The sequence below is a fragment of the Podarcis vaucheri genome, assembly GCF_965113315.1.
Source record: "Podarcis vaucheri genome assembly, chromosome: 8".
NCBI lineage: Eukaryota > Metazoa > Chordata > Lepidosauria > Squamata > Lacertidae > Podarcis > Podarcis vaucheri.
In genome coordinates, this window is record NC_138766.1 from 45,461,483 (window position 1) to 45,487,090 (window position 25,608).

General features: G+C 40.6%; 1 protein-coding gene and 1 long non-coding RNA gene across 5 annotated transcripts in view; one reads left to right on the top strand and one right to left on the bottom strand.

Annotated features, from left to right (window-relative positions):
- LOC309539328 overlaps positions 1 to 25,608 on the top strand; it is a 48,099-nt gene that overhangs the window by 20,243 nt on the left and 2,248 nt on the right. The window contains exon 2 of the long non-coding RNA XR_014222820.1: positions 13,489 to 13,654. This is a non-coding gene — a long non-coding RNA (uncharacterized lncRNA). The remainder of the gene's footprint in view (positions 1 to 13,488; positions 13,655 to 25,608) is intronic.
- PTPRM (protein tyrosine phosphatase receptor type M) overlaps positions 14,773 to 25,608 on the bottom strand; it is a 415,073-nt gene continuing 404,237 nt past the window's right edge. For all 4 annotated transcript variants that reach the window (XM_082235318.1, XM_082235320.1, XM_082235319.1 and 1 more), the window contains 4 exons: positions 21,370 to 21,495; positions 20,201 to 20,364; positions 17,385 to 17,520; positions 14,773 to 15,571 (listed from right to left, as the gene is read on the bottom strand). In XM_082235318.1, coding sequence (XP_082091444.1) covers positions 15,518 to 15,571; positions 17,385 to 17,520; positions 20,201 to 20,364; positions 21,370 to 21,495 — 480 coding nt within the window. In that variant the 3' untranslated portion in view covers positions 14,773 to 15,517. The remainder of the gene's footprint in view (positions 15,572 to 17,384; positions 17,521 to 20,200; positions 20,365 to 21,369; positions 21,496 to 25,608) is intronic.

Below are 25,608 nucleotides of genomic sequence, written 5' to 3' on the forward strand. Positions count from 1 at the left end.
TTCAGTGGTAAACCCCACTGATTTCCATGGGGATTGCTCCCTCATAAATATGTGCAAGATTGCAACCTGAATTGGTTAGTCTTAAAGGTGCAACACAGGACCAAGAACATGGGCCCCCATAAATTTCCAGACCTGTGTGTGGGGGGGGGAGAATTATCCCCCTTCTACAGACTATTCACTTCAATGTCTTTTTTTCCAGAATGTGGAAAAACGTAGAGCAATATTGGGCTAGGACCTAGAGACCAAGGAAATTCACTGTGGGATCCAGGACCAGTCACTGTCTCTCAGCCTAACCTACTTCGTATGCTTGCTATGAGGATCACAGGCCCTTGAGTGGCACCTTGAAGGAAAGGTGGAATGGATATAAACGTAATAAATAAGGAATAAACAAAATAAACAGCCTCTCTCCAGCCTACCTACTGCCAGGAGGGGGGGGGGGCAGGTTTGGAATAATGGAAAAGCGTAACCCCAAACAGCAAAGAAATAAGAATATGGGGCACAGCTGGGATATCCACACCTACAAACATTGGACTTGGCATGTAAGCCCATGGCACATCCCATGTTTGGCTGTCTGTTGCAGCATGCTTGCCTGGGTGGGGAGTGCAGGAAGCTCACAATCCACGATCCTGTACTACATTTAGCTTCTGCACATTGAATTCTCATCCAAACCATCCTCTGCACCACCCTACTTTTTATAACATCATTTTAAGTTTGCTGAAGCATTTTGTAGGGTTTTTTTAATCCTCACAAGAACCATGTAAAGCAGATTGTACTGCAATTTTAGAAAAACAACAGAAGGAACAGTCCTATCACCTTTAACAAATTTATTATGGCATAAGCCTTTTGGGCGCCAAAGCAAACCTCATCAGATGCACCATTCTTGGTATTCCATGAAAGCTTATGGAATAATATGTTTGCTAGCTTATAAAGTGCTACTTCATAGTTGTTTCATTTCTTGTGTAAGTTATGGCTAGTTGGCTGCGTCTTTGAGTAACGTACCCAACACCACACAACTAGCAAGTGATAGAGGAGGATTTTAAAGTTAAGTCTCCAGATCCCCTGCTATGTTTGTCTTTTCAATGTATAAAGACGAGGAGACTTTTGGCAGTTTTGCTGAGAAGGAAAATAGTCTACCCAATTGAAGTGTGATGCAGCTGAAGGGGTTTAAGTATTCGAACCATCAGCTCCACCTCACAAATCACAGCATCCTCTCACAGACCTGATTACAAAGGATAATCCTCAGAAATAAATGGCATGAGCATGCACAGAGTGCACCTGTCTCATCACCAAGGAACCTCTATTTGTATTTAATAAGGTGATTCTACATCAAGTGTTATTTGTATAAATAATCCATTTAATAACAACAACAACAACAGTAGTAGTAGTAGTAGTAGGGCCTGCTGGATCAGGCCAAAGGCCTGTTTAGTGCAGCATCCTGTTCTCACAATAGCCAGTCAGCCAACCAAACACCCATACCATTTAAAAAACCCTTTCAAATACTGTATTTTTCGCTCCATAGGGCGCACCAGACCATAGGGCACACCTAGTTTTTAGGGGGGGGGGAATAAAGAAAAAAAAAATTTCCCCCCCCAGCCCCAAAGAACAAAGAAGCCACGACAGCGAGTGGGATCCATCCCGCTGGCTGTCTTGGCTTCGTTTTTAGCCGCGGGGCTGGGGCGGGGGAAGCCTGAGCTTCCCCGACCCCAGCCCCCAGAACGGGTCTGGGAGCGGCGGCGAGATTGTGCGCAACCTCACCTTCACTCCCGGAACTTGCTGCTATCAAGCTGCCTGAAGCCCGGGGTGCGCAACGAGAGCAGGAACTCCCGCTGGATTCCGAAGGCTTGCGGCTAGCTGCCTGAAGCCTGGAGAGCGAGAGGGGTCAGTGCACACCGACCCCTCTCGCTCTCCAGGCTTCAGCGAAAGCCTGCATTCGCCCCATAGGACGCACACACATTTCCCCTTCATTTTTGGAGGGGGAAAAGTGCATCCTATAGAGTGAAAAATATGGTAAAAATCAGGAATGCACAGCTTTCATACTTTTCTCAAATCTACACCCACCCACACACCCTACAGTTCCAATAACAAACAAGTGTTGAAAATTGCAACACACACAGAATCCACCTACTATTTGCCTTGTTGATTGTGGTGGATCTAAACACAGGAGAAAAGCACTATAAATAAGTTGGAAATTAAATCGTTTTAACAAAAGAAAAAAAATCCCAATGAGAAATCCCGTTTTAAACAATTCTAGCTCTCTGGCACCATCTGGCGCAGTTTTTTTTACTAATGTAGGTGTGTTGCTGCTGCTTACCAGAGGGTAGAGGGGAGGGGTGCAAACATACTGGCAGAGCCAAACTGGCATGCCCGCTGGTGCATTTGCACAACACCCGCCTCCCTGCCACCTTGCGGTAAGCAGCAGTTTTGTGGCAAGTATTGTTGTCCCACACTCACCAGTGATCTAGTTCTACTCTAAATATGTAGGAAGAAGCTCTGACACACATGTAGAAACTTGTGGACAGGCATAGTCTCTAAGGAAACATGAAGTGTCTGCAGTCAAGATGTTTGCTCTTTTAGCTGATGAGATTCCATTTACAAATGTCTTCACAACTAATGCAATGGGAAAGGAGGAAATTTGATGCAAAAATCTGGATATAAGTTTAGCTTCTACCTCCCCTATGGGCATTCCCACTTTGCCAAAATCTGTTCAGACAGAGGGACAAGATGAGAATAAAGTCCTAACTGCTATTAAAATTACAAAATCTGAACTTTTAGCTTGATAGATCTCTAAATCTCTTTAATGCAGCTAGCATGTGTGGAACAGATGTTGCCAGTTCTGTTCTGTATGCACAGGCACCTCTGAGATCCAGCAAGGGGAAACCTTAAAATATATCAAGGTCTTCTTTAAAGCTGCAGTAGCTAAGCAAGCCTTCCCCAACTGGGTGCCTTCCAGAAGGTTTGGACTACAATTTCCATTAAAGCCATTGTAGCCCAAAACATCTGGAGTGCACCAAGTTAAGGAAGGCTGAGCTAGGTCAATGATATCAGAGGGCACATGTGTAAAGACAAAGGCGGCTTTCGGGATTGCTAGTTTCTCCTAGTGACACAAAGCATGAGGTAAGAAGGCTAGTTTAATACAAATGGGTATAGCGGAATATCAGGATAGAGGATTTTTCATAAAGGAAAAGCTAAGGGAAGCCCATGCAGAGAGCAACCGAACTGGGGCTATTTCCCTTTAAGAAGACGATGGAATTAAAAATGAGGCACAAACTGTATGAATGGCCAAGGCCAGCTTAAGGCGGTACTGGTGGTGCTGGTGCATTTCCCAGAGGAGGACGCCTTCCCCTCAAAAGGAATGTATGAAATAAGGTACCCAAAAATATATGTTATGGTATCTTAAAGACTAGCACAGTTATTGTAGCATACGCTATTGTACTCTGAAACTCAGTTTCACCACTCTCTCTCTCTCTCTTTTTTAAAATGGTGTTTATTGAGAATTTTAAAAAAAATTCAAAAATTGAAAAAAATTTGAAAAAATTGAAAAAATTTCAAAAAAACAAAGAAAAAAAACAAGAAAAAAGCAAATAACAATTAAACAATACAAATCGATAAAAGTCAAAAGCAAAAACAAAACACATAGCAAATCAAAATCAGAAAGCAAAAATAAACCACAAAGATTTAAAAACAGATCCAATATTCCCAAATCCTTAACTGTCATTACCTTATTTCATCGACCTCCTCACACCTCCCTTTTTTGTATTCTAGTTATTGATTGTCACAGCAAATCCTTTCCATTTTTCATAATATTCTGTCATTAAATTGCCTTAATCTATTTTAACCTTATCTTACCATAAAAAACCCTAAAACTTAAAACTTAAATCTTATTTATACCAATTTCTCATAACCATAGCATATTCTTACATGGTTCTTTTTAGCATTTCTGCTAAAGCCAAATAATTTCGTTCAAACATTTTTCTAATACTCATTAATTTTAGAAAACATTCCTAAATAGAATTTTTAAAAACTTTCTTCCAATCTTCATCCAACATCTCTTCCTCCTGGTCTCGGGTTTTGTCAGTCCTTTCTATCCTATCCATCTAGTTCATTAACCTGGTAACCTTATGTCCGAGGCCCTTAAGTCTCTTCCATGTCCCTTCCGCAGATCTTCATATTTATACCTGTACTTTACTTTGTCTTCTGCTCCTTTCACTCGTGGAGACTCCAGCTTGACAATATTTTTGTCCCTTCTCGACAGATCAGCCCCCTTTCCATAGTCCAAACTGAACTCCATGTGGTATTTAAAAGCATGTTTCAAGGTCCCTCCAAAGTTGAGGACCCCCACAACTCCAAACTCCTCCCGGCCCAACGCCAGACTTGAAAAGTCAAAACATCCCTGCATAGGGGGGTCTATCCAGCCCCCCATCTCCAAGCCAAGCAAGACTCTATCTCTCCAAATCTGGCTTTTTCCAGGTTCATTCGTCAGATCCAACAACTCATGTTCCTGCTGGGCCACAGTTACCTCCATCTCTGCCTCCCAGGGTCCAGCCACAGCCTCCTCCCTCATCTGATCTGTCAGAGCACACTCCTGAATTGATTCCTGAGTGGGTTCTATATAGATACCCACTACCTGTCCAAAATTTCTGATCGCAACAGTCATCAAATCCGTCTTCTCATGTAACTGTTCCAATAAAGCACTTGTCTTGCAGAAAGCACGCACCAGAGCCTCCGAGTACATTGTTGTGCAAGGTCAAAGTCTGATCCCACGATCTTAATCTATTGCAGCTGCAAAGCTCCCCAGTTCAGATTTAATAACAATTTCACAAGCTCCCTCTAGGGGAAGAACTTCTATTTGTATCCATCTCTCTCTCTCTCTTTTTTAAAGCAGATCTAACAACAAAGTTTCCTTTTTCAGATATTTTGTCAATATTTTATTCCTTTTAACTGTGAAGGAGAACAATGGAATCACTATGTTTATCTTCTTTTAACTGTCTGCCAAAAACGTTTATCTATAGTCAATGAACTCCGAAAACGTCTGTCCTGACACCCCGCTCCCAGGTTCAAGACGGTGGAAAATTGCTTTTCTTTACACACTCTTCTGCAGGTTTAAACAGTCCAGAAAAAAAATCCCCCCTCTTCTCCTGCTTCCAAAGGGGGTTCAGTAATTTTAGATGATGAAAGTTGATCCTTTACAAACGATTTACTAAACTCTAGCTTGCCATGTCTTTGCTTTAATCTTTCTACAAAAAGCGGAAGGCTGACTTCCTGTTTAGACCTTCCCGCTTCAGTGTCAAATTAAAGGAATTTCTTAGTCCAATTTTCCGTTCTATTCACGGGTCATTGTTTAGAGTCCAATTGTCCAAATTTAACCTATTCACGGGTAGTTGTTTTTGTAGCCAGATTGTCACAGGAAAAAGGTAGCGCTCTCCGGTAATGGCTGTGCGGCTTCACTCCACGGAAGAAGCAGTTGACTCTCAGCACTGCGCCGCTTGCCCCGCTTCGCTCCGGAGCCCGTAATTGGGTTCCTTTACAAATTAGGGGGGGCGCGAAAGGTGCCCGCCGAGTCCCACGGTCACAGGCTTCACCCGCCTGTGATTTTTTAAAGGGTCCCCACTTCGCTTTCCGATTTCCGTAGAGCCAGTCCCTCCGGATCAGAGGGAGTCCGCCATTACCGATGGCGCCACCCCGGAGGTCCACAGTTTCACCACTCTCAGCAAAACACAAACAAAAGCAATTTTGCAACCTTAATCAACAGAAAGAAAATACTTTGAACACGTTCAGTTTCATATTTTAAACTCACTACTTACTGTTTTTGCTCACTTTCTAACTTGGGTCAGTCACCAGCTCTCAGCCTAACTTATAAAGGGCCATATTTCTCTGGGCTCCCTACCTCCACAAATTAGAACAGCTTCAAGTCTTCAAACGATATAGCATGATTACTGTACGTATTATTAATGCATTAAACCTATTTCTGTTTAATTGCAACAAAAATTGATTCCCAAGAACAGTTACCTTAGTCCTGGACCCACTCAAGGTGAGACACTGTGGAAAGCAGAGAGTGGTATTTTATTTTTATTTTTACTATTTTAGTTTTACAGGCGGAATAGTAAAGAGTTGGTATCTGTCCTGATTGCCTATCAAATAAAAAATAACCTCAGACTTTCCAATGTTCTGCTTCAGCAGCAAGACCATTGAGATAAGTAGATCACACACAAGTGGGGAGCTGCCTGCAGGTGGCTTCCTTTCATGGTTTTTTGAGGGATGAATAGGTGGAGATCCTGTTACACAAGAGGAGTAGGAGGCATTGGTGGTAAAACACTACCAATTTTGCCTCAGGACTCAGAAGGTCCTATGAACCAGTCTGAGTTCTCGAACTCTGTTAACCTCAGGAAAGGAAATCTTATGACTGACTGGATTTTTTAAAAACCCAAAATGTGACTGTGAGTGCAGAGTTCGGCTATTCCTGTTCCACCAGTAAGCTAGCCTTCACTTCTCTTCTGGAACCAGAGCATGATTTTATGCCCGTTTGTCATCACTGAGTAGAATCTCTTAATCTCCATACATCTGCAGAGTATAGTTTAGCATATATTTAGGCATACCACCTTAGGACAGCGTGATTTGTAATTTGAGTGCCCTTCTTGTCAGTATATTGACACTGCATACCGCATAGTAATTACAAAATCAGCAGAACAGCTACAAACAGCCCTTCCTCAGTTACTAAATTGCATTCCGCAAGTGTATATAAATTTGTATATATGGGTAGGATATCAGCCCTGAAAACAGGGTCATAAACATGTTTTCTGCCTGTTGAGCACAGATTTTATAGTTGCAATTCTACTTCCAGTTATATTGCAAAGCAATTTTAGCTTCTTTTCTCATTCAGTGCCAAAACTGGTCTTTGTCACAGAACTACCCCTGGGAACCGACTTTTAAAGCTCTATCAGAAGAAGACTGAATAAGCACAAAATAGTTGCTTGTCGTTTGAGTTATTCTCCTCGTCCCCTCAACCTCTTGATAGCAAGTAAAATAAAATGACGGGAGTTGCATTTCATAACAAGCAGGGATGCTGTTAATAAATCCCCCAAATGTCATAGCAAGCAGGGGAGCTTTTCAGCCCCTCTCTTACACGTTTGCTGGGTGAGCTTATGCAGCACCAGCTCCTTGCCCACAATTCCACCCTTACCTTGCTGAACAGGAAGTCCAGCTGTGCAAGTCCAGGGCCATTTTAGTTTGGTCTACAGCGAGGCTGGAAATAAGAACTCACTACTTTGGTTCAAAAGCATTGCCGCAAATGTGGGCATCTTTCAATGATGTTTATACTTCCAAAGCCATTCAATGCCCCTTATAAAGTCTTTGTTTACCCAAGCTTCCCCAGTCGCTGACTGTTAACATTTTTTTTTTAAAAAAATGTACACTGTATTGGTGATATACAGATGCACTTTATTTTTACCTCATTTTTACATTTTTTAATTGAACATTGTATTTTTAGGTTTTATGTAACTCACTTAAGATTATTTTATTTATTCTGTTAAGCAATATAGTTTTTTGAATAAGTGTGTTGATTTGTGTGGAAATGCTAGATTCCCATTTACAATGGGGGAAGCCTTGGCAAATGGCTTGCACTGAACATAGAGAAATTAAATTCTATTTAAACAATTTATAAGCCACTTAAATACTATAATTTCTAAGTGGTGTACAAGAAATACAATGCAAAAAAAAGAGAGAAAAAGATAAAGATCAGTTAAAACTATAAAACCAGACTTCAGTTTCTGCTGGAATAAAAAAGTCTTCCATAGGCACTGGAGATAGGCTCCATTGGTGCTGCCACAATAGTGCATACACGCACAACCAGTTTACACCAGTTAGAAATGTTCCACAGAGCCTTAAAGACTAACAAATGTACAATGACACAAGCTTTTGTGGACTTGAGTTGAGTTCATCACATAGCATTTAGTGTTATCCTTTGTTTGGAGGCAGACACAAGTGAATATGTATGTGGGAACTGTAAACGGCGAAGAAGAACAAGAACTTTGTGGCAGTTCAACTGAAGCTTAACGTATGTGAAGTAATTACAAGTGTCTGCTTACAGCAGCATTAGCTGATCACACAATCATCTCAGCATTTCTTCTTTTTTTTTGAATTCTTTTTATTAGTTTCAGTTCACTATACAACACCAAACACTAATAAAACAAAAAAGACAAAACAAAAAAACAAAAAAAACAAAAAAACAAAAAAGAAAAGAAAAACATTGCATAACAAAAAACACCAACAAATTAAGCATGCAATAACTAAATAACACAACAATAGTTGACTTCCCTTCAACTCAGTTTTGGACTATGTTACAAAAGATTTTCTTTCTGCAGTTTCACTTTCTTAGATCTCTTTACGTCGCAGCCGCTATATCGAGCCTACTGTGATTTTTAAATTTCTTACATCTCAGCATTTCTAATGAACACCTGTTAAGGGGACGGGAAGCTACTGCCTCTTAAAAAAAAAAGTTCAAACTCAGCTATTTCATGCCCTTTCCAATTCTGCTGTTGGAGTTATCGCAGATTAGTTAGCACCCTTAAATCGTTTTCTCATATGAGCAGTGTTAAGTTCCACATTTCTTTTTGATCCATGTTTATGGGTGAATTCTGATCCTAATAATTGATTCTGAATTAAATTAATGAATGAGAAGCAGAATTGCATGACCTTGTATATGTGGAGTCAATAAAAGAAATTACCAATGAAATATGCAGTAGAAGAAACAGAGGGGAAATTGGCCCAATAGAGAAGTCATTTCATATATTTTGCTTCATGGAAATCATAGAATTGTAGAGTTCGAAGGGACCCTGAGGAGGTCCAACCCCCTGCAGTACAGGAATATGCAGCTGTCCGATAAGGGGATTGAATCTGCAACCTTGGAGCTATCACCAACTGAGCAAAAGCGAAGACCCAATGTAAATGGCCAACTTTTCAGAGCTTTAGTCCAAACAAGCAAAATCAGTTTTCCCTTTATTGTTTCTGGCTGTTTTGAGTAAGCAGTTGACTTGACACAGTCCTGCAAGAATGAGCAGCTGAGTTTAATTTGTCTCTTTAGTAATTCTACTGATAATGTCAAAACTTGCAATTTACAACAAGAAGATCCTGGCTGTTCCTGAGAGGTAACCACAGAGGTAACCTTAATAGGTTTTACGGTGACGAACATGAGAATTTCGTTGCAAAATTATTCAGGCTGGTTGGTTATGAAGAGCATTTAATAGCATAGCTTGGTCTACGGCTAAGTGAAAGGTTTGATAAAATTACAACATAGGGCTTTAGATGAAGTGTTAGCAGATTAATTTGGAATGTGGAGTACTGTCGTTGTACCAGTGTTGACACACTGTCCAGTTCATCACAAGATATTAAGCAGTCATATAGGTTGGTTAATGTTAACGAAAGGGCAGCGTGGGAAGTCAGGCTTGCAATGAAGATAGACAAATGCTATTTTAAAATGGAAAATAGGTGTTCTGTATTTTAAAGTCAAGCAATGGAAGCATTGCCTAGCCTGGAATAAGAATAAATTCTAAATAGAAAAGTGGGGAAATAACTGATAATATCCCATTTCTGAATAAGGTAGTGGCTGGTCAACTTTGAGGGTGTTTGGAGGTAATGAGTTTTAAAGATGCATTTAACCTGTCTTCAAGCCTGGATCTGACAGTGAAACTGCCTTGGTCATCCTGGTTAACCAAGTGTCAGGAGCAGAGCTGGACTTACCATTAGACAAATCGAGGCACTTGCCCCAGGTGGTGGGATCCTGCCAGGATCCAGAGTTGGCAGATCCCACTGTGATGCCTGCCTGTCACCATGCCACCCTACTGGCATCATCACCACAGGCCTGGCGATGTTGGGGTTTCAGGGAGATCTCAAGAGCTTTCGCCACTGCTGCTGACCCTCCTCTGGTGGTGTGGGGTGGGTGGGAGGCACCCATTGTGGGGCCAGAGTTCCAAAGGTGCCTCTTGGTCCCCCTTCACCAGAGAAGTGAGAAGCAGGTTCCGGAGGTGGAGGCCCCTCACCACAGAAGTGATAGTGGCTTCTGGGTTCTTGCAAGCAGCTGTTTCTCTGGTGCCACTGCAAATGCCTCCTGCCCTACCCTGGTCCCAGGGAAGTAAGTAGGAGCAGCTGCCATGTTGCCTTCTGAGTTCTGGTGAGATTGCGCTAGAATGCAAAAGCTGCTACTGCTTCTCCCATGGGGGGGGGGGGGCTGCCACAAGAACCTGGAAGCTGATGCTGCAGCCATGAGACCTGGTAAACTGTGTGACCCTGGCTTTGGCAGGTATGGGTGGCAATGGCCATGGGAGACAGCAACTTCCCATTTCGCCTCAGGTGGCAAAACGAGACAGGCCACCTCTGAGAGAGAGAGAGAGAGAGAGAGAGAGAGAGAGAGAGAGGCAAGGGAAGTGCAACTCTGCTGGTTCTGTTTGCTATCAAACATGACATCCTTCTGTGGAAGGTGGAAACATGGTGTTATGTACAGGATCACTTCCCAAAAGCAGCATTGGGGGATTTCTGCTTAGTGGGGTAGGAGAGCTGAAAATAATCCCAATATATTTCACATCTGGCAAGCTCTTAGAGCAAAATATACACCAGGAGGCTTTGTTTGGTCAGAATTGAATATACACTTCCAGAGTTAATGCTAAATACATTACTTCTGGTAAAATAACATCGCCCGTCCCTTCAGAACAGCACTCGCCTATCTCTTAGGACTGACTGACCCATGTTTGACTGCTGTTTCATCACTGTTGTGCCAGAAGCGGTTTAGTCATGCTGGCCACATGACCTAGAAAGCTGTCTGTGGACAAACACCGGCTCCCTCGGCCTGAAGCAAGATGAGCGCCGCACTCCATAGTCGCCTCTGACTGGACTTAACTGTCCAGGGGTCCTTTACCTTTACCTTACTTCTGGTAAACGAGGCACCCTAGCCCCAAGAGGACTGTGGGAAACTGTGTCCCTGGCCTTTTAGAAGTGCATTGGTTGTCAGGTGTGATTTTTTTCAGCTCTCCTACGCTACTTGCTTGGCCTGTGGCTATTATACTGCAGGGGTTCATTCCATGTACTCTTTCAACAGCTATATGAAGCTTCAAGGTAAGGTCATCCGATTTGAGTAAGGTACCATGTATGCTGATGACACACAGTTCTTTCTGTCTCCATTGCATCTGAATCAGGTGCAGCAGTGCAGATGGTAGACCAGTGTCTGGAAGCAGTAATGACCTTTATGAGGGGAGGGCTAACAAAATGAGAATGATTCCTAAAAAGACAGAGGCACTCTTGGTTGGTGGTTCATGTATTTGGGAAATGGAGGAAGAACCTGTTCTGGACAGATTTGCACTCCCCTTGAAGGAGCAGACACATAGTTTTGGATCCAGGTTGGTCATGGGAAACCCAAATGGCTGCAGTGGTTAAGAGTACCTGTCTCCAGCTAGGGTTGTTTTGCCAGCTATAGCCGTTCCTGGATTGGGATAACCCTGCCACAGTGATCCATTGTAACTTCATGGCTAAATTACTGTAATGTGCCCTACATTAGCTTTCCTTGAAGATGGTTTGGAGGCTGTAGCGGTTGTTGAATGCTGCTGCGAGTATTCACTGGCCTATTATTATATATGGGACTCATAGAAAGGTGGGGGTCATGTGACTTTGTCATTTTGCCCATTGTGTAACAAACTGGTAGCATTCGCTCTTGAGCTCTTATGCATGCACAGGTACAAACATACCTGTGTGCATGCCCGATATGGAAAAAAGGTAGTAGAGGGCAAGGGATGGAGTGATGGAGTGGAAGGATACAAACAGAGCAAAACAAGCACAATATGGATACATTCCATCTTCCTCCACCCATTCGGATGGCTGGTAAACTGCAGAATAGCCACCATTTCCATGATGGGACATGTGAAAGCTAACTTGCCTATTGCATGCACAGAAAATTGCAATCAAAAAAATCAGTTTGTGGAATAGCATTTCTTGGTTGGAAGCACACCGTTTCTTCCTTAGTTCCCAAGTACAGGAGGAACAATACAAATAGCACTGGCTTCAAGTGTGTGCTTCTGATACAAATTAAGACAAGTTAAGCTGTTTTGCCAGCAAAGGTCAGCTCTTTTTAAGTCTAATTTGGCAGGTACCTTGCAGGCATTTGATACAAAACCTGCAAGGACTAAAGGACACAGAGTCAGAAATCTGATAATTAAGCCTTCAAGGGCCTGTATCAGATTCACTTCTTTTTCTCAGGTGGGAAGCTTCTACCTGCCTTGCATCGTGAAGTATTTCACACCCAGTTAGAATCTATATATATTGACCGCCATACTTTTACAAATCAGAACTGCTAAGAGATGTAATAAAATAACCAGTTTAATTTGTGTTACATTTTGAAGAAAGTGTGAGCAGAAGCCATACAGATAATGAACAGTATATTCCAGCAATGTACATTTTAAGTGGAGCAGACTAGATCCCTGCCCTACTGCCATGCCCAACCATGCTTGCCAGTTGTATGTCCAAATATAGCTGTGGCCTATTTTCAACCCACAAATGTGTATAATCTGTCCTCATTCCCACCACACACGAGCTGGAACCTGTGACTGCTTCTGTAAAATCTGAAGTACAAGTTCAAATGTGCAGGTACTGTTCAGCTTATTTGTTTTGTGAGAGTCTGCTTCCAGCTTTCAGTGTTTTTAGCCAATGAATGAAAACATAGCAATGACTGGCATTTTGAAAAGCAGATCTAGTGAAATAGAAAATCAGTTACACACCAGTGTCTAGTGAAGCAACTTTTTGGTTACTTTTTCAGTCTTCTCTGCCCTGTTGGTTGCCACTCTTGACTGATGTTAACACTTCTTCTTTAAAGTCGGTGTTAGAACTTTAATGAAAAATTGCTATCTGTATGAGGCCTCAGCTTCAGGATGCTTTTATCCAGATATGTTACCTAGGATTATTTCCATTTCCAGGTACATTTTCTTCTGTTAGAGAAGAACTACAAGAAGCTATTGTTAGCTTCCTGAAGCAAGATGTTGAGTCTGGGGCCCTTCCTTGTAAAATAATTTTTTAATAACCAGGAAAATGTGTGCATTAGAACAAGGGTTGCTCCAATATGAGTGCAATTAGTCAAGAAAGTGTCCTGCAGGGATAGAACTTGGAAAAAGTTATTAATGGAAAAAGTTAAGGTACTTATCTGTACCTTTTCTGTCTTTGAAAACTTAACTTTGTGGCTGCAATATTTTTGAAAGCTGGTTCTTATTATGGTAGAGGGTTTATCCTTCTCATTTATCACCAACAGCTACACTGCAATTACCTTCCCAGTTAGTCATGAGAGTGTAATGTCAAAATGACTCAAAGCATTTAGTAGAAAATTTCACTATGCTCCATAAAATATTTTTAACATTAGATATAGTGCAGGATAACATATTTTAACAATAATGGTTACATGATTTTTGTAAGAACAAACAAGGATTCACTTTCACTTTAATATACGTCTTTTCTCTCCCTTAGTGTAACCTGATTGACCAGAATTCAAATTGGGAGCTGGCGGGGACTCCTGTCGTACCACGTGGCCTGCCCAGGGATTTCCCAACTACCAGCCGCCTAGTCATGTGTTGCTTCCGGGGGCTTGGGGCCCGATGCAACAGGCTGCAACTGCCGCTCACATTGGGACCAGGTAAAAGGTCATTTTCTTTCTCTCCAATTAGGACCACAAAGACATATAGTGAGGTGAGAAACACTCTGCACAGATTCAAGCTTTGTACACATCATACATTTGAAGCAGATGGCTTCACCTAAAGAATCCCAGATTCTTTACCTTTACCACAGCTACAGTTCCCAGCACCCTTTTTGCAGCTCCAGCTGATTTGCCAGCTCTCGCTGCTCCTGGACAGATATAATATTGCCACAAGGACCAAAGCCCTTGTGGTTTCTGACTGAACCACTGTAAATGCACTCAGTGTTGGGGGTGGTCTTGAAGATGGTCTGGAAACTTCTGTTCAGAGGGGCAGCCCATCAGGAGCATGTTTAACACCTAACATCACATACTATGGGTTTGTATCAGTATTGGATTTTGGGCTTGTCAGAGGTGAAGTGGGGTTTATACAAGGTGATACAAGTCAAAGCAATGGCTCTTGAAGCAATTCGGTTCATGGTGTTTGGTGATCCAGATATGTATGACAAAAGCAAAACTAAATGTCTTTAAGGAAACCACCAGGGAAGGGTGACAGGGGAAGGGAAAGCAAATGCCATAGGGAAAGCTTGTAATTAGAAGGAATGATTTTACCAAGAAAGTTAATCGCTTTTAGTTCTTCTCTTACACCACCCTCAAATTAAATGAAGATTATAATATCGTAATATATTTATTTATATCCCCACCTCATTCCTTGACAGGCGGCTTAGTTACAGATAACTAGCGCAAAAGTCATTGGACCTATTTGTCTGTAATTTGGCAGGTTTCTTACCCAGGGAAAATATTATTTGACTGAAGATAGTAAGGATTGGTTTTTGGAATGTTATGTACAAAGGAAATGTATACATGTTCAAATGCTGAGCTATGACCTCTCAGGAATCAGAATGTCCAACTCTGCCACAGTAATGTAATCATTTGAAAGCCTTGTACTAAGTTAAGCTGAAGGCAGTTCCATGCCATAGCTGTCTATTTATTATATGAGATTTGTATTGTATATGTAATTATTTATTAAGCTGAGAAGCCAGACAGGGTAAACAAATGTTTACAGTATAATACATTAAGCATTTTCAGGGTTTAATAAAAATGATTGTCACTCACTGTGCTTCACAAAAGATTTCTTTTTAATGAATAAATAATTTGATGAAATCAAAAAATATTTACAATATAAACAAATGGGGAAAAGCTTTGGATATATTAATCTGATCATCCTGTATTTTTTCCATTTTCTTAATGGAAAGTCTGTCAAGTCTCTCCTTTCTGAAACAATACAAGTTGGACAGAAAATACAATTCAGCAAAGTTAATGTGGTTTGTTTGTGTAGCTATTAGTTAGGTTGAAGCTACAAATGCTTTGTTTTATTAGGAGCAAATAGGATACAAATGTAACTAAAATACATTATCAAAATGCTAGACGGCATTCTCCACAGAACAAAAATGTACACTATAGTCTCTGACAACAACAGAGGATCACTGCCAACAAAAAAGTACAACAGAAAAGTACAAATTTCTTCATTAGAATAGAATTGTGCTCTTTAATTTACCAGGTGACTAGACTGGTATATCAAGTTGATGGATTTATATGATAGTGGTTTCCAATCACTGAAGTGCATTTTTTGTGTTACTGTGGGATTTGTAGGTGTCTCAAACAACGGCCATACTGTGGAAAATGGGCAGTGCAAGCATTATTTTTTTTTGGAAAGACGCTCTTGGGCTCTTAAAAAGAGCCAGTACAAAGCAATATAAGCATAACACTGAGAAGTCCTCATCTCATACACACAGATATCATGAAGCAACTTGCTTTGATTGTGGTGGTGAAAGGTTTTGATTCCTCCCAGCACTATTTGCACCATCAGCCAGAATTCAAGTACTCCAAAGCCACTTCATAGCAGAATTTATATTGATCCTGGAAAATCAAAACATGAAAACAATGTCAATTGCAGCAAGGACTAAATGAAGGATACAAGTTTTCTTTTTCAATTACCGTATTTTTCGCTCTACAGGATGCACCTGACCATAGACACACCTTGTTTTAGAGGGGGAACAAGAAAAAAAAAATCTCCCCCTCTCTGCCCAGCGCCCCTTCAGCGAAGCGGCAGGAGTCGCTGCGCAGAGAGGGGGAGAATTTCCCCCCCTTATTCTCCCCCTCTTAAACAAGGTGCCTTCAGTCACCTTCAGGCAGCTACCTTGGAAGCCTGGAGAGCGAGAGGGGTCGGTGAAGGCAACCCGAAGCCTCCGGAGCGCTGTGGGAGTTCCCGTTGCGCTCCGGGTTCCTTTCGACCTGCTCTTTGGGGCTGGCGGGGGGAAGCCCACTGCCAGCCCCAAAGAGCAGGTCGGGGAGCAGCGGAAAGGCACGCAGCCTTCCTGCTGCTCCGCAAGCTTCTCGGGGCTTCCGGGGAAGCCCGGGTCCCCCCCCCCAGCCCCAAAGAGCAAAGAAGCCAAGACAGTGAGTGGGACGCATCCCCCTCGCTGTCTTGGCTTCTGCTGGGAGAGGCTGCCTGCGCGCGGTTATGGCAATACCCCCACCTCCCGCAAAAGCCCACAGGAGCCGCGCACCCTTTAAGGAGCGCGCAGCTCCTGTGGGCTTTTCTACGAGGAGGGAGAAAGGACTGACTGGCCATGTCAGTCCCTTCTCCCTCCTGAGGAAAAGCCCGCAAGAGCCGCGTGGAGCTTGTGTGTGAGGAGCTTTTGGGGGCTTTTCCTGCCTGCCTCCCCCCTGTATTCGCTCCATAGGACGCACACACATTTCCCCTTCATTTTTGGAGGGGGAAAAGTGCGTCCTATAGAGCGAAAAAGACGGTAGTTATAATTACATAATAATACAAATTTCTGTGCAGATTTATACATGGTTAATGTTCATCAGTTTTAAAACCCTATTGCATTGGCAATAAGATTATTCACATAGGCAAATAAATAAGAAGAACACTTGGAAATTTCTGTTACAGAAAAGTGATAGAACAGAGGGGAAGGAAACAGCCATATATGTTTCTCTGAGCTCTTTGGTTCATATTTATTTTACCCTTCTTCCAAACGCTGAAATCACAATGACCAAGTACTTCTTTAGCTATCCAAATGCCCTTTTAGCAGGATGCAACCTTCCTTACACTACTGATGAACAAAGTAGACCATAATACCCTGATGCTTTGCGATGTCCTATATAGTTTTTATAGAACAACAGCTGGCATTTCAGCAATTCTACATATAAGAAGTTCCATAAAACACTCTACAAGGAAATAATTGCTCTTGGCCCTTTGTTTCTGAACTCTTTTAATCCTTCTGCAAGATAGAAGAGCCATAATTAAATGCAATACTCTGAATGTCAAACTGAAATTCACAGTCTTGATAAATATTAGGAGATTAAGCTATTTATAAAATATATAATTTGAAAATCTGGCATTTCATTTTACATGACTATTATTTCTGCCACACAAAGGCTGTTCTCCATGTGGATTGCACTGCCAGAAAGGGAAATTAATAAGGATGTTCTGTTGAAAGTTGAAAGTTTTCACAAAAAACCCCCAGCATACACTGAACAAGTCTCCTTGGGAGGAAAGCAGTGTAAAATACTTTTACAAGCCAAGTGATTTCATTATCCCCTTTAGAAAACAACAGGCTTGCTTTTATGAACTGCTCTCAGTTAAAATCTCAAAAATGTCACTGTGCCTTATGATAATAGGAATTTCCCCCCCTACTTAGTAGAGCAGTTTAAAAGCTCATACCAGAAGGTCCACCATGTTAGGCTTATTATTCCTCAAGGTCTTCACAGCATGGAAAACATCAACAGCCCTCTGGTGTCGCAGCATTTCACAAACAATACTGATTGCACAAAATGTCCCACTGCGGCCACCTCCATTTCTGCAAGAAAAGCAATGACTTGATTATTTTGTAGCTTTGTGTTATTTCCCCTTAATAGTACACGTGGGTCTCCCCTCCCCCCAAAAACCCAGTATGACATATGTTGATGTGCCAATCCACCTGGATTGTGATAATATTTGAGGGTTCATAGAGCATCTACTGCATTTAAGTCCCATAGCCTGATTTCAGGTAGGGGCTTTTTTGGTGTAGCGCTGAAACTATATGTTTCTTACTTTCTTGACTGTTCCTTCTAAACAACACCAGCCTATTTCACAAGGTGGGTGTTGGGGATTTGTGACAGTCTTGTTATTGAAGCAATCTCTGGCCATACCATATCTACATGTGGACACGCAAAGTTCACACATGTCTTGGAAGGTATCTAAATGGTTATATGTCCTCCAGTTTTTTAACAACTGAAGAACAAACTTACAATTATTTATAAAAATGAAATTCAAATAGATTTTTTTTAAAAAAATCATTAACTCTTCCAGTACAATAAAATACATAAAAGTGAAGCCCACCTGTTGGTCTTATTTCTTGTAGATATAAAACCTCTTTAATTCCACTTTATCTGATTACGTTTTAACTCATTGCCTCCAGAGAGCCTCTGGCAGTCAAGAGAAAAAGCAATGGGCTAAATGGACAAATATTTTGACCTGGGATAAAGCAGTTTCCTATGTTCTAATGTTTTGTACTAACACAACTGATCAGTATCAGATTATGTCTAGATTCATTTAGCTGAACTATGCTCATTTTGATGCAATTTCTAATTGCTCGATGTTCTAAAAACCCACAAACAAACCTACACACTACTGAAGGTATGAGAGATTCCCAAACTTCTTATTTTTGTCTTGTGGAAATAAGCAGGAAGAGTGGCTGCAGAGAAAACAACTTTACTTTTGGAAGTGAATTAAATCATGATCCAATTCAGGGGCCAATTCACATTCAATACTCCCAACCATGGTTGGGGGATCAGAAGCGGTCTGCAGAACTCCATGCTTCCTCTTCTGGACCCTTAATTCTTTAACTTCCAAAATTCCCTCTACTGGCCTGAACCACAATTAAGGCTTTCCATTAGAATATCCACTACCCATGGCCCATACTAACCAGGAATCTATGCTTGGGGTAGTGGAAACAAACTCATGGTCTGGATCCTAGTTCTTAAGACATGTTTTAACAGATTGAGAGTATTGTATCTGTCTAATAAGATGAGAAAACAAAAATGTGAGGCTTCTGTGTTCAGATGCATGATTAGATATAGCATTTAATAAAACTTTCTTCTGAAAATTAAAAATAACCATAGATAATCTCTCTCCTTCTGGAAACTCTATTATTTCCACAACTATTCTAATCAGCATCTTTAGATTCCACTTCATTGAAAATAATAAACCTTAATAATTACCAGAGTGCAGACTAGTTAGCTTCCAGCTTTTTAAAGCTAGAACTCACAAATGGTTGATTTTCAAAGGAAGTGACAATATGGCACATCTGTCACATCCAGGCAGGATGAAAAGAATGTTCCCTGCTGCCAAATACTGGATGATATTGTGCCATTCTTTGAGCATTTTAATTAAAATTAAGTCATTTAAAAGGATTATGTTCGATGGTTTCCCCCACTTTCTGTGCTGCCTGGAAGTGATGTATATGCGTGTGTGCAGGAGATGTGGTTCAGCCATTTAATATCACGAATAATTGAGATGATATCAATTTGCATTTTAAAAGGACCTCCCAGATATGGATCTCAAACCATTAATAAGCGAAACCTCACAAGATTAGGAATTATAATTTCTATTCAACAGGTGGGAAAACTAGACACCATGATCAGGGGGCAAGTGATAATTTTGGGGGGAACCATAGCAAGCAGTTTAACCCCCCCAACAATGACACCTTACAGTTCTTAGGAAGGGGAGTGGGGCAGAGATGAAAGTGAATATTGGAAGAATAAGTAAGGGATGAGGAGATTTTTTAAAAAGCTGTAGTAGAGCAAGAGGGATATCTTGAGGTGTGGTGGATAAGCTTGATGAATAAAGGCAAAATAAGAGACTGAAATACAGTATCATATCATTATACAAATCATGGTATGAACACCCTTGGAATAATGTATACTGTTGTTGTTATTATAATAATAATTCAATTTCTATACTGCCCTTCATTCAAAGATCACAGGGTGTACAATATAAAAGCATCAAAATATAAAGCATAAAAACTATTGCTATTTTTCTAGAAAAGAAGTACTGGAACTCTCTTATCTAGTCCATTACATCCACTACCACACCTGCAAATGGAAAGGAGGAGTCATCAACATATTGCTGGCAATGTACTCCAAGACGTTTTATGTAGGTGTTCAACATCATGGGGGATAAGATCAACCCTGAGGAACCCACACTGAAGGCTCCACAGGGCTGATGAACATTCTCCAAACATCACCCGCTGGAAATGACCATCCAAGTAGGACTGGAACCACCACAAAGTGGTGAAACCCACTCTGAGCTTGGACAAGCCACTCCAGAAGGATACCATGGTCGCTGGTATTGAAAGTCACTGAAGAAGTCAAGGAGAATTAACATTTCCTCTGTCATCATACAGCATAACCCAAGCAGTTTCTGTGCCAAAACCAAGCCTAATGTTTGTCTTTTTCCCCTCTTAAAGCCATCTAAGCTAGTGGCTAATATTCACTTACAAGCAATGGACGACTGTACGGCCTTCACCTCCATTGTATTCTTCCTGCCATTTGTCTACCTGACGTATGAGTTTCAGAAAAGAACGTTTGGATACAGGCGTGTCTCTATACATGGGCCATCCTAGGAACTGAAATTGCTGCACCATTCGATAGCCGTCCTGGGGCTGTGGGGACCCAACCAGTAGAAGAATAAAAAGACAGCATTATTTATTCTACATCCAAATAATATATTTGTTACATGCTCTCATCAACAGTGATTATTAAAGCAGATTACTACTTGTTATTTGCTACAGGAATTCTCATTTGGGAGTTATGACTCTGAATCTCAGAGATATATTAAGATGATTTTCTAAACTGCTGAATATACAAATATACTAGAGTGGAACAATGGTACAGCTGCAAGAGCCAATATTATAGCAATCACCAGCTAGGCAAAGTGAAATTTGCAATATAGCTCCAATTATGGCTGCCCTTTTTATATGCTCATCATTTTCAAATTTTCAGAATGAACTTTCGTGATGACTGATTGTTAATAAGCCAAATAAAGACCCACATATTCAGAATAACATCACTTCATTAGCATCTCTCTCCAAAGACACATTTTATTTTATATGTGAATGAAATCTTTCTACTAATTTATAAGAAAGGGAAGGAAATGTTTTCTCATTCTTGACAATCCAATTGGCACTTTGGATTTGAAAAATATCCAATAGAGGTTTCAAGACCCTTGCCTTTTAAGCTGTATCTTGCAACCCTAGGGTGTGGAAATATTCAAAACCTCAAGTTCTAATATGCCCCCTTAATTTTTGGAAACTTATCTACATATATCACCATATAAAAAGGCTTGTCAATTTTGTCCCTCTCATTACTAAGCACAATAATTTTAAAAGAAAACTCTGAAAAAAAAGCTGAGTAGACTTCTACAATATTTTGTTAAGTAGGAGGTAGTAGATGATTATTGTTTAGCTAAGTAGGCCTTTTCTGAGCATTGCATTCTGAGCATACAGTTTTACATGTAAAAAGTTTTGTTTCAATTTAACATCAGGTGCAATACAAAGGAACTTAATAAAGCTAGGAACCATAATTATTATTATTTGTTATAAATCCACATGTGAATTAGATTTTTTTTACCATCTTCCAAGAAACATATAACTGAATAAGGTCCTTACTCTTGCTGCATTATAAATTCGGAATATCCGGCTGATAATGTCTTCTTCTAAATCAGCAGAAACAAACTCCACCTGAATAGGACCATGTCGATGAACTCCATTTTCAGGCCAATACTGTGGACACAACTGTAGAACAAAAAGATCAATAAACACATAGATATATTAACTACAAAATATGTTTCGGCATGTCGCCCTATAGCTTAATCCATTGGCTTTCACATGTGAACAGGTGGGACAATGTGCCCAAAGCGCTCCATAGAAGAACGGGTGCCCTGTCCCTCTCGGTGCTGGGGAATGCTCCAAATGCTAAATCACTTCCAAGCATTAAAGAGTAGAGATGAGGGAGAAGCTTGATTTAGTTCAAATCTGAAGGTGAACATACCTAATCTGCCCTTTCTGAAATAATACACAAACCAAAGGACAGCCTTCCCTCACAATTCTCCAAAATTTGCCACACAGTTTTCTGGCCAGGTAACATGTACTAAAATGTAAAAACTAGTGTAGTGTTCAAATACAGTAAATGCATATAAATATAAATGCATATATTATTTGGGGAAGGGGTCAGGCAAGTTTCTTTGAAGATGAAGACCAGATGGCCACTTCAGTGCCATTTCAAAGGGATGAACTGGGTTGCAATAGCTGCATCTAAGTGACAAACATTCAAAGGGGCAGTGGGGGTGGGGTGTAGGCTAGAGAGTTGCAGTCTGAGTGAGCTGTAAGGAGATGCTGGCGACAGGGGAGCCAGAGCTTTGACTAATGAAGAGGTGTCAATGCTGTGAGCCCTTCCATCCTAAATAAAACCATGTATCTTAAAAGACACTAGGATCTCTGCTGACCTTTCTTCCAAGAAAACTGAGCCCTGGGTAAGTGCACAACTCTCACTGCTTGTCAGATGGCGTGGCATGCAACAGTATGCCACTACCTATGCTTGTATAGAGCTTCATATGTGTCCTGGACCCCCACTGGAGCTATGGATCGCAACTTATTTTGCAGGCTTCCAACAAAAAGTCAGCATTTTAAGCCTTAATATATTTTTTGTTCATTAACAATGTTAACAAAACTTTTGCCGAACCACACAGGAACGATTCTAATTCTCACATAGTACTGTCTTGTTCAGAGTTACATATATATAGGTTCCATGGAAATCAGTGGGTATATAATTGATGTACAACCCTTTTACTAGACTTTTATTTCTGTTTATTTATTTACAGCATTTCTGGACCCCTTTCAATGAAACGATAAAATAAATCTAATTATAACTGTATAAAATCAATAATTTAAAAATGAGCACCAGCTGCAATAAGCTCTCAGGCTAATTCCTAAATGTCTGACAGAACAAAAAACTTCCACCTGTTTCTGAGAAGCATCCAGGGAAGTACACAGATGGATTTCTCTGAGGAGAGCATTCTATCTAGGATAGTCATATTGGAGATGCTGTCCCTGGAGATATTTGAGCACAATGTAGAACCTTAGGTCAGAACCAGATTTTGAAATGGGTTTGGTTTACTCCAACTATACTCATCTTCTTTTATACAATTTTGCCCTAGTATTGCTTGCTGCTAAATTCTTAAACCTTTTCGGCATTTGGAGTGACAGATTTCTGACATTAAACATCAGTTTAGCAATAGCCTGTGACAGCATGCAAGGGTGCTGTCAAACACCTCAACGTGTTGGGCATTATTTGAGGTGCACACACCACCAGAATCCCAGTCTCTATCCCCAGGGTATGATAAACAGTTCATAGCTGGAAACCGAACCCTATCCGTTTACTAAATTCCCAGAGGCAACATTTTGCTTTCAGTTCACCACTACTGGATAATACCAGAGCTGCCTGGAAGTTTTGCTGATTTTTATATTTGTGAATGTCTTGTTTCTCCTTTGAAAATTTGTCCCAGAAAGTTTAAGTATGGGAAATAGTAGCCAGAGGGGCTCACAGACATTACAGAGCTGTATTCTGGTTGATTTACGTGTTAGATAACGTTGTGTAGGTTGAACAGTCTTACAGGGCTGTTTAATCCTTCACCTTCCAATATTCCCAGAAATCAATTTATAAGTGAGCTATGGATTTTTTAATAGAAACAGACACACCTGACACAGTGGGAAAAGAAAAAAATATGGAGGGTTTCCAAGGGATGTACTTACCCAGGAATTCTCCTGGGCAAGACTTGGGAACAATAGTGAAGTGAGCACAAAAGGAAATTTTTCCTGCTAGCATGAGGACTGTGTTCATATTAGGACTTTTCGAACATAATACAAATGAATGATTTGGCTTTAAGTGTATGAACAAAATGTTTTTACTATGTTTTGGTAGCCAATCTAATGAATAGTCTGTGTGACTGATGCAATATAGGGATAAAGGAGTTATTTAAAATTAAAAGTGTACATGAACCTTATGATTGCTCTTTCCCTTTCCACATCCCTTTTACCCTTTGAATACTGAGTTGAATCTGTTAATTAAAATCTTGTAACTGACACTGGTGAAAGTACCAGAGCAGATGTAGTACCTGAGACCAAGCATGCCCCAGTGGTTTTAAAAGGCAGCTAAGACCAATGGGAAGCTAAAATAGCTTAGTGCTCTTGTATATTCAAATCAGGGAGCAGATATTCAAATGTGCATTTTAGTGGCAGCTAAAAGTCTAGGTCCCTGGAGCCTTTCCTCTTTCACTCTGAAAAACAACCTACCCACGCACAAAAACAAGGATTTTGCATTTCATATATTTCCCTTGAGATAGGTGAGTGTGGCTGGGGTTTAAGTTTGTAAAAACTGACTTGCATTAGTGATGATTTTCAAAAAATGATAACAAAATTATTCTAATGCTAATACAAATACTTTCCTGTAACTATTAAAACTGTTCATGATGAATCCACTCCAAACACTGCTTAGTTAAAACATTTAATTAATAAGTACATACTATGGGCATGAAATTGTATAGGAACAGTGGTTAGGAATTTTGCATTTTGCATCCACTGTTTGAGTCTAATGCCAAGATAGGCAGCTACCATTTTGCTACCAAAGGAAGGCTGCGGTGGATGCTGTTTTGCAAGCATCCAGAGCTCAGCATGGTATGCATTCAGAGAAATGATAATCCAGACACTCTTGTGCTAGATGACAGTGAGGAGTGGAGAGCTGGTGTCCAAAAGATTACTAATTTGAGGGGTAAAAATGATGGGGCACTGGGATATCTTTCTGACACCTTCTATCAACCCCAGTGTTTCATCCCTGTTTGAGATGATAGACTAGTCTGATGGGGTATATGAACATCTTTTGGCATGTTTACTTCCGCTGTAGTAAGTTTACAAGGTAATTGACAAGCCCATACAAGTTCTACAGTGGCCCTGTCATACTCAGCCTAGAGAGAGGTGTGTGAAACAAGTCATAGAGGCAGCAGGCAGGGTGTATACACATGAGAAACATGATTAAGAACTGTTTAACTGATGTCATTACTTTCTAATGTTGTTTTATGATTACAAGGTATTGTTGTATACTTAGTAGGATATGTTTTATGCAGAGAAACCTTTTTATAGTATTATTTGACATTTTAAGTAATTAAAATTTATGTGCTTTTGAATCAAATGTAGACTTAGCAAGCTAAATGTTGTCCAACCACAAAAATAATAGATTTAAATTCCTCACACCTCAAAACATATTTTTAAGACCCCTCGTTGAAGATCCCCTAAAATGGCATGCCCTACAATATAGTGCATTATTCTCAGATTGATGCATTATATTCCACGGGGGGCGGGGGGGGGGGATGTTCCTATGGAGATACACATATAAAGCCTTATCCAATTAAAAAAGAAAAGGTTTGACTCTGATCAATGCTCATTTTCTTCAGAAAGATAATATCAGTTGCAGCAAGTTGCACTTCAACCCCCAAGGAATAGAAGTTGAGCTCATATGCGTAGTACGATGGATAATGTCTGAGTCAGGCCAAACTTCAAATTTCCCTCTCAACAATAAAAGCTCAGACCTTATGCCAGTCACTATTTTTCTTTCTAATCTACTTCACAGGGTTGTTGATAGAATAGCGTGGACTAATTTCTATGCAGAACACACACAAGGTTCCTTGGACAAAAAGCAGGATACAAATGTAATAAATAAAACATGATTAAACATGTAAAATAAGTTAACTAAAAGTTACAACTTTGGGGCTTATGTATAACTGGTCTATTGACAATTACTGCACTAAACAAATGAATTGTTTCCAGTGTTCCTTCCCAGCACTGCAAATGGAACAG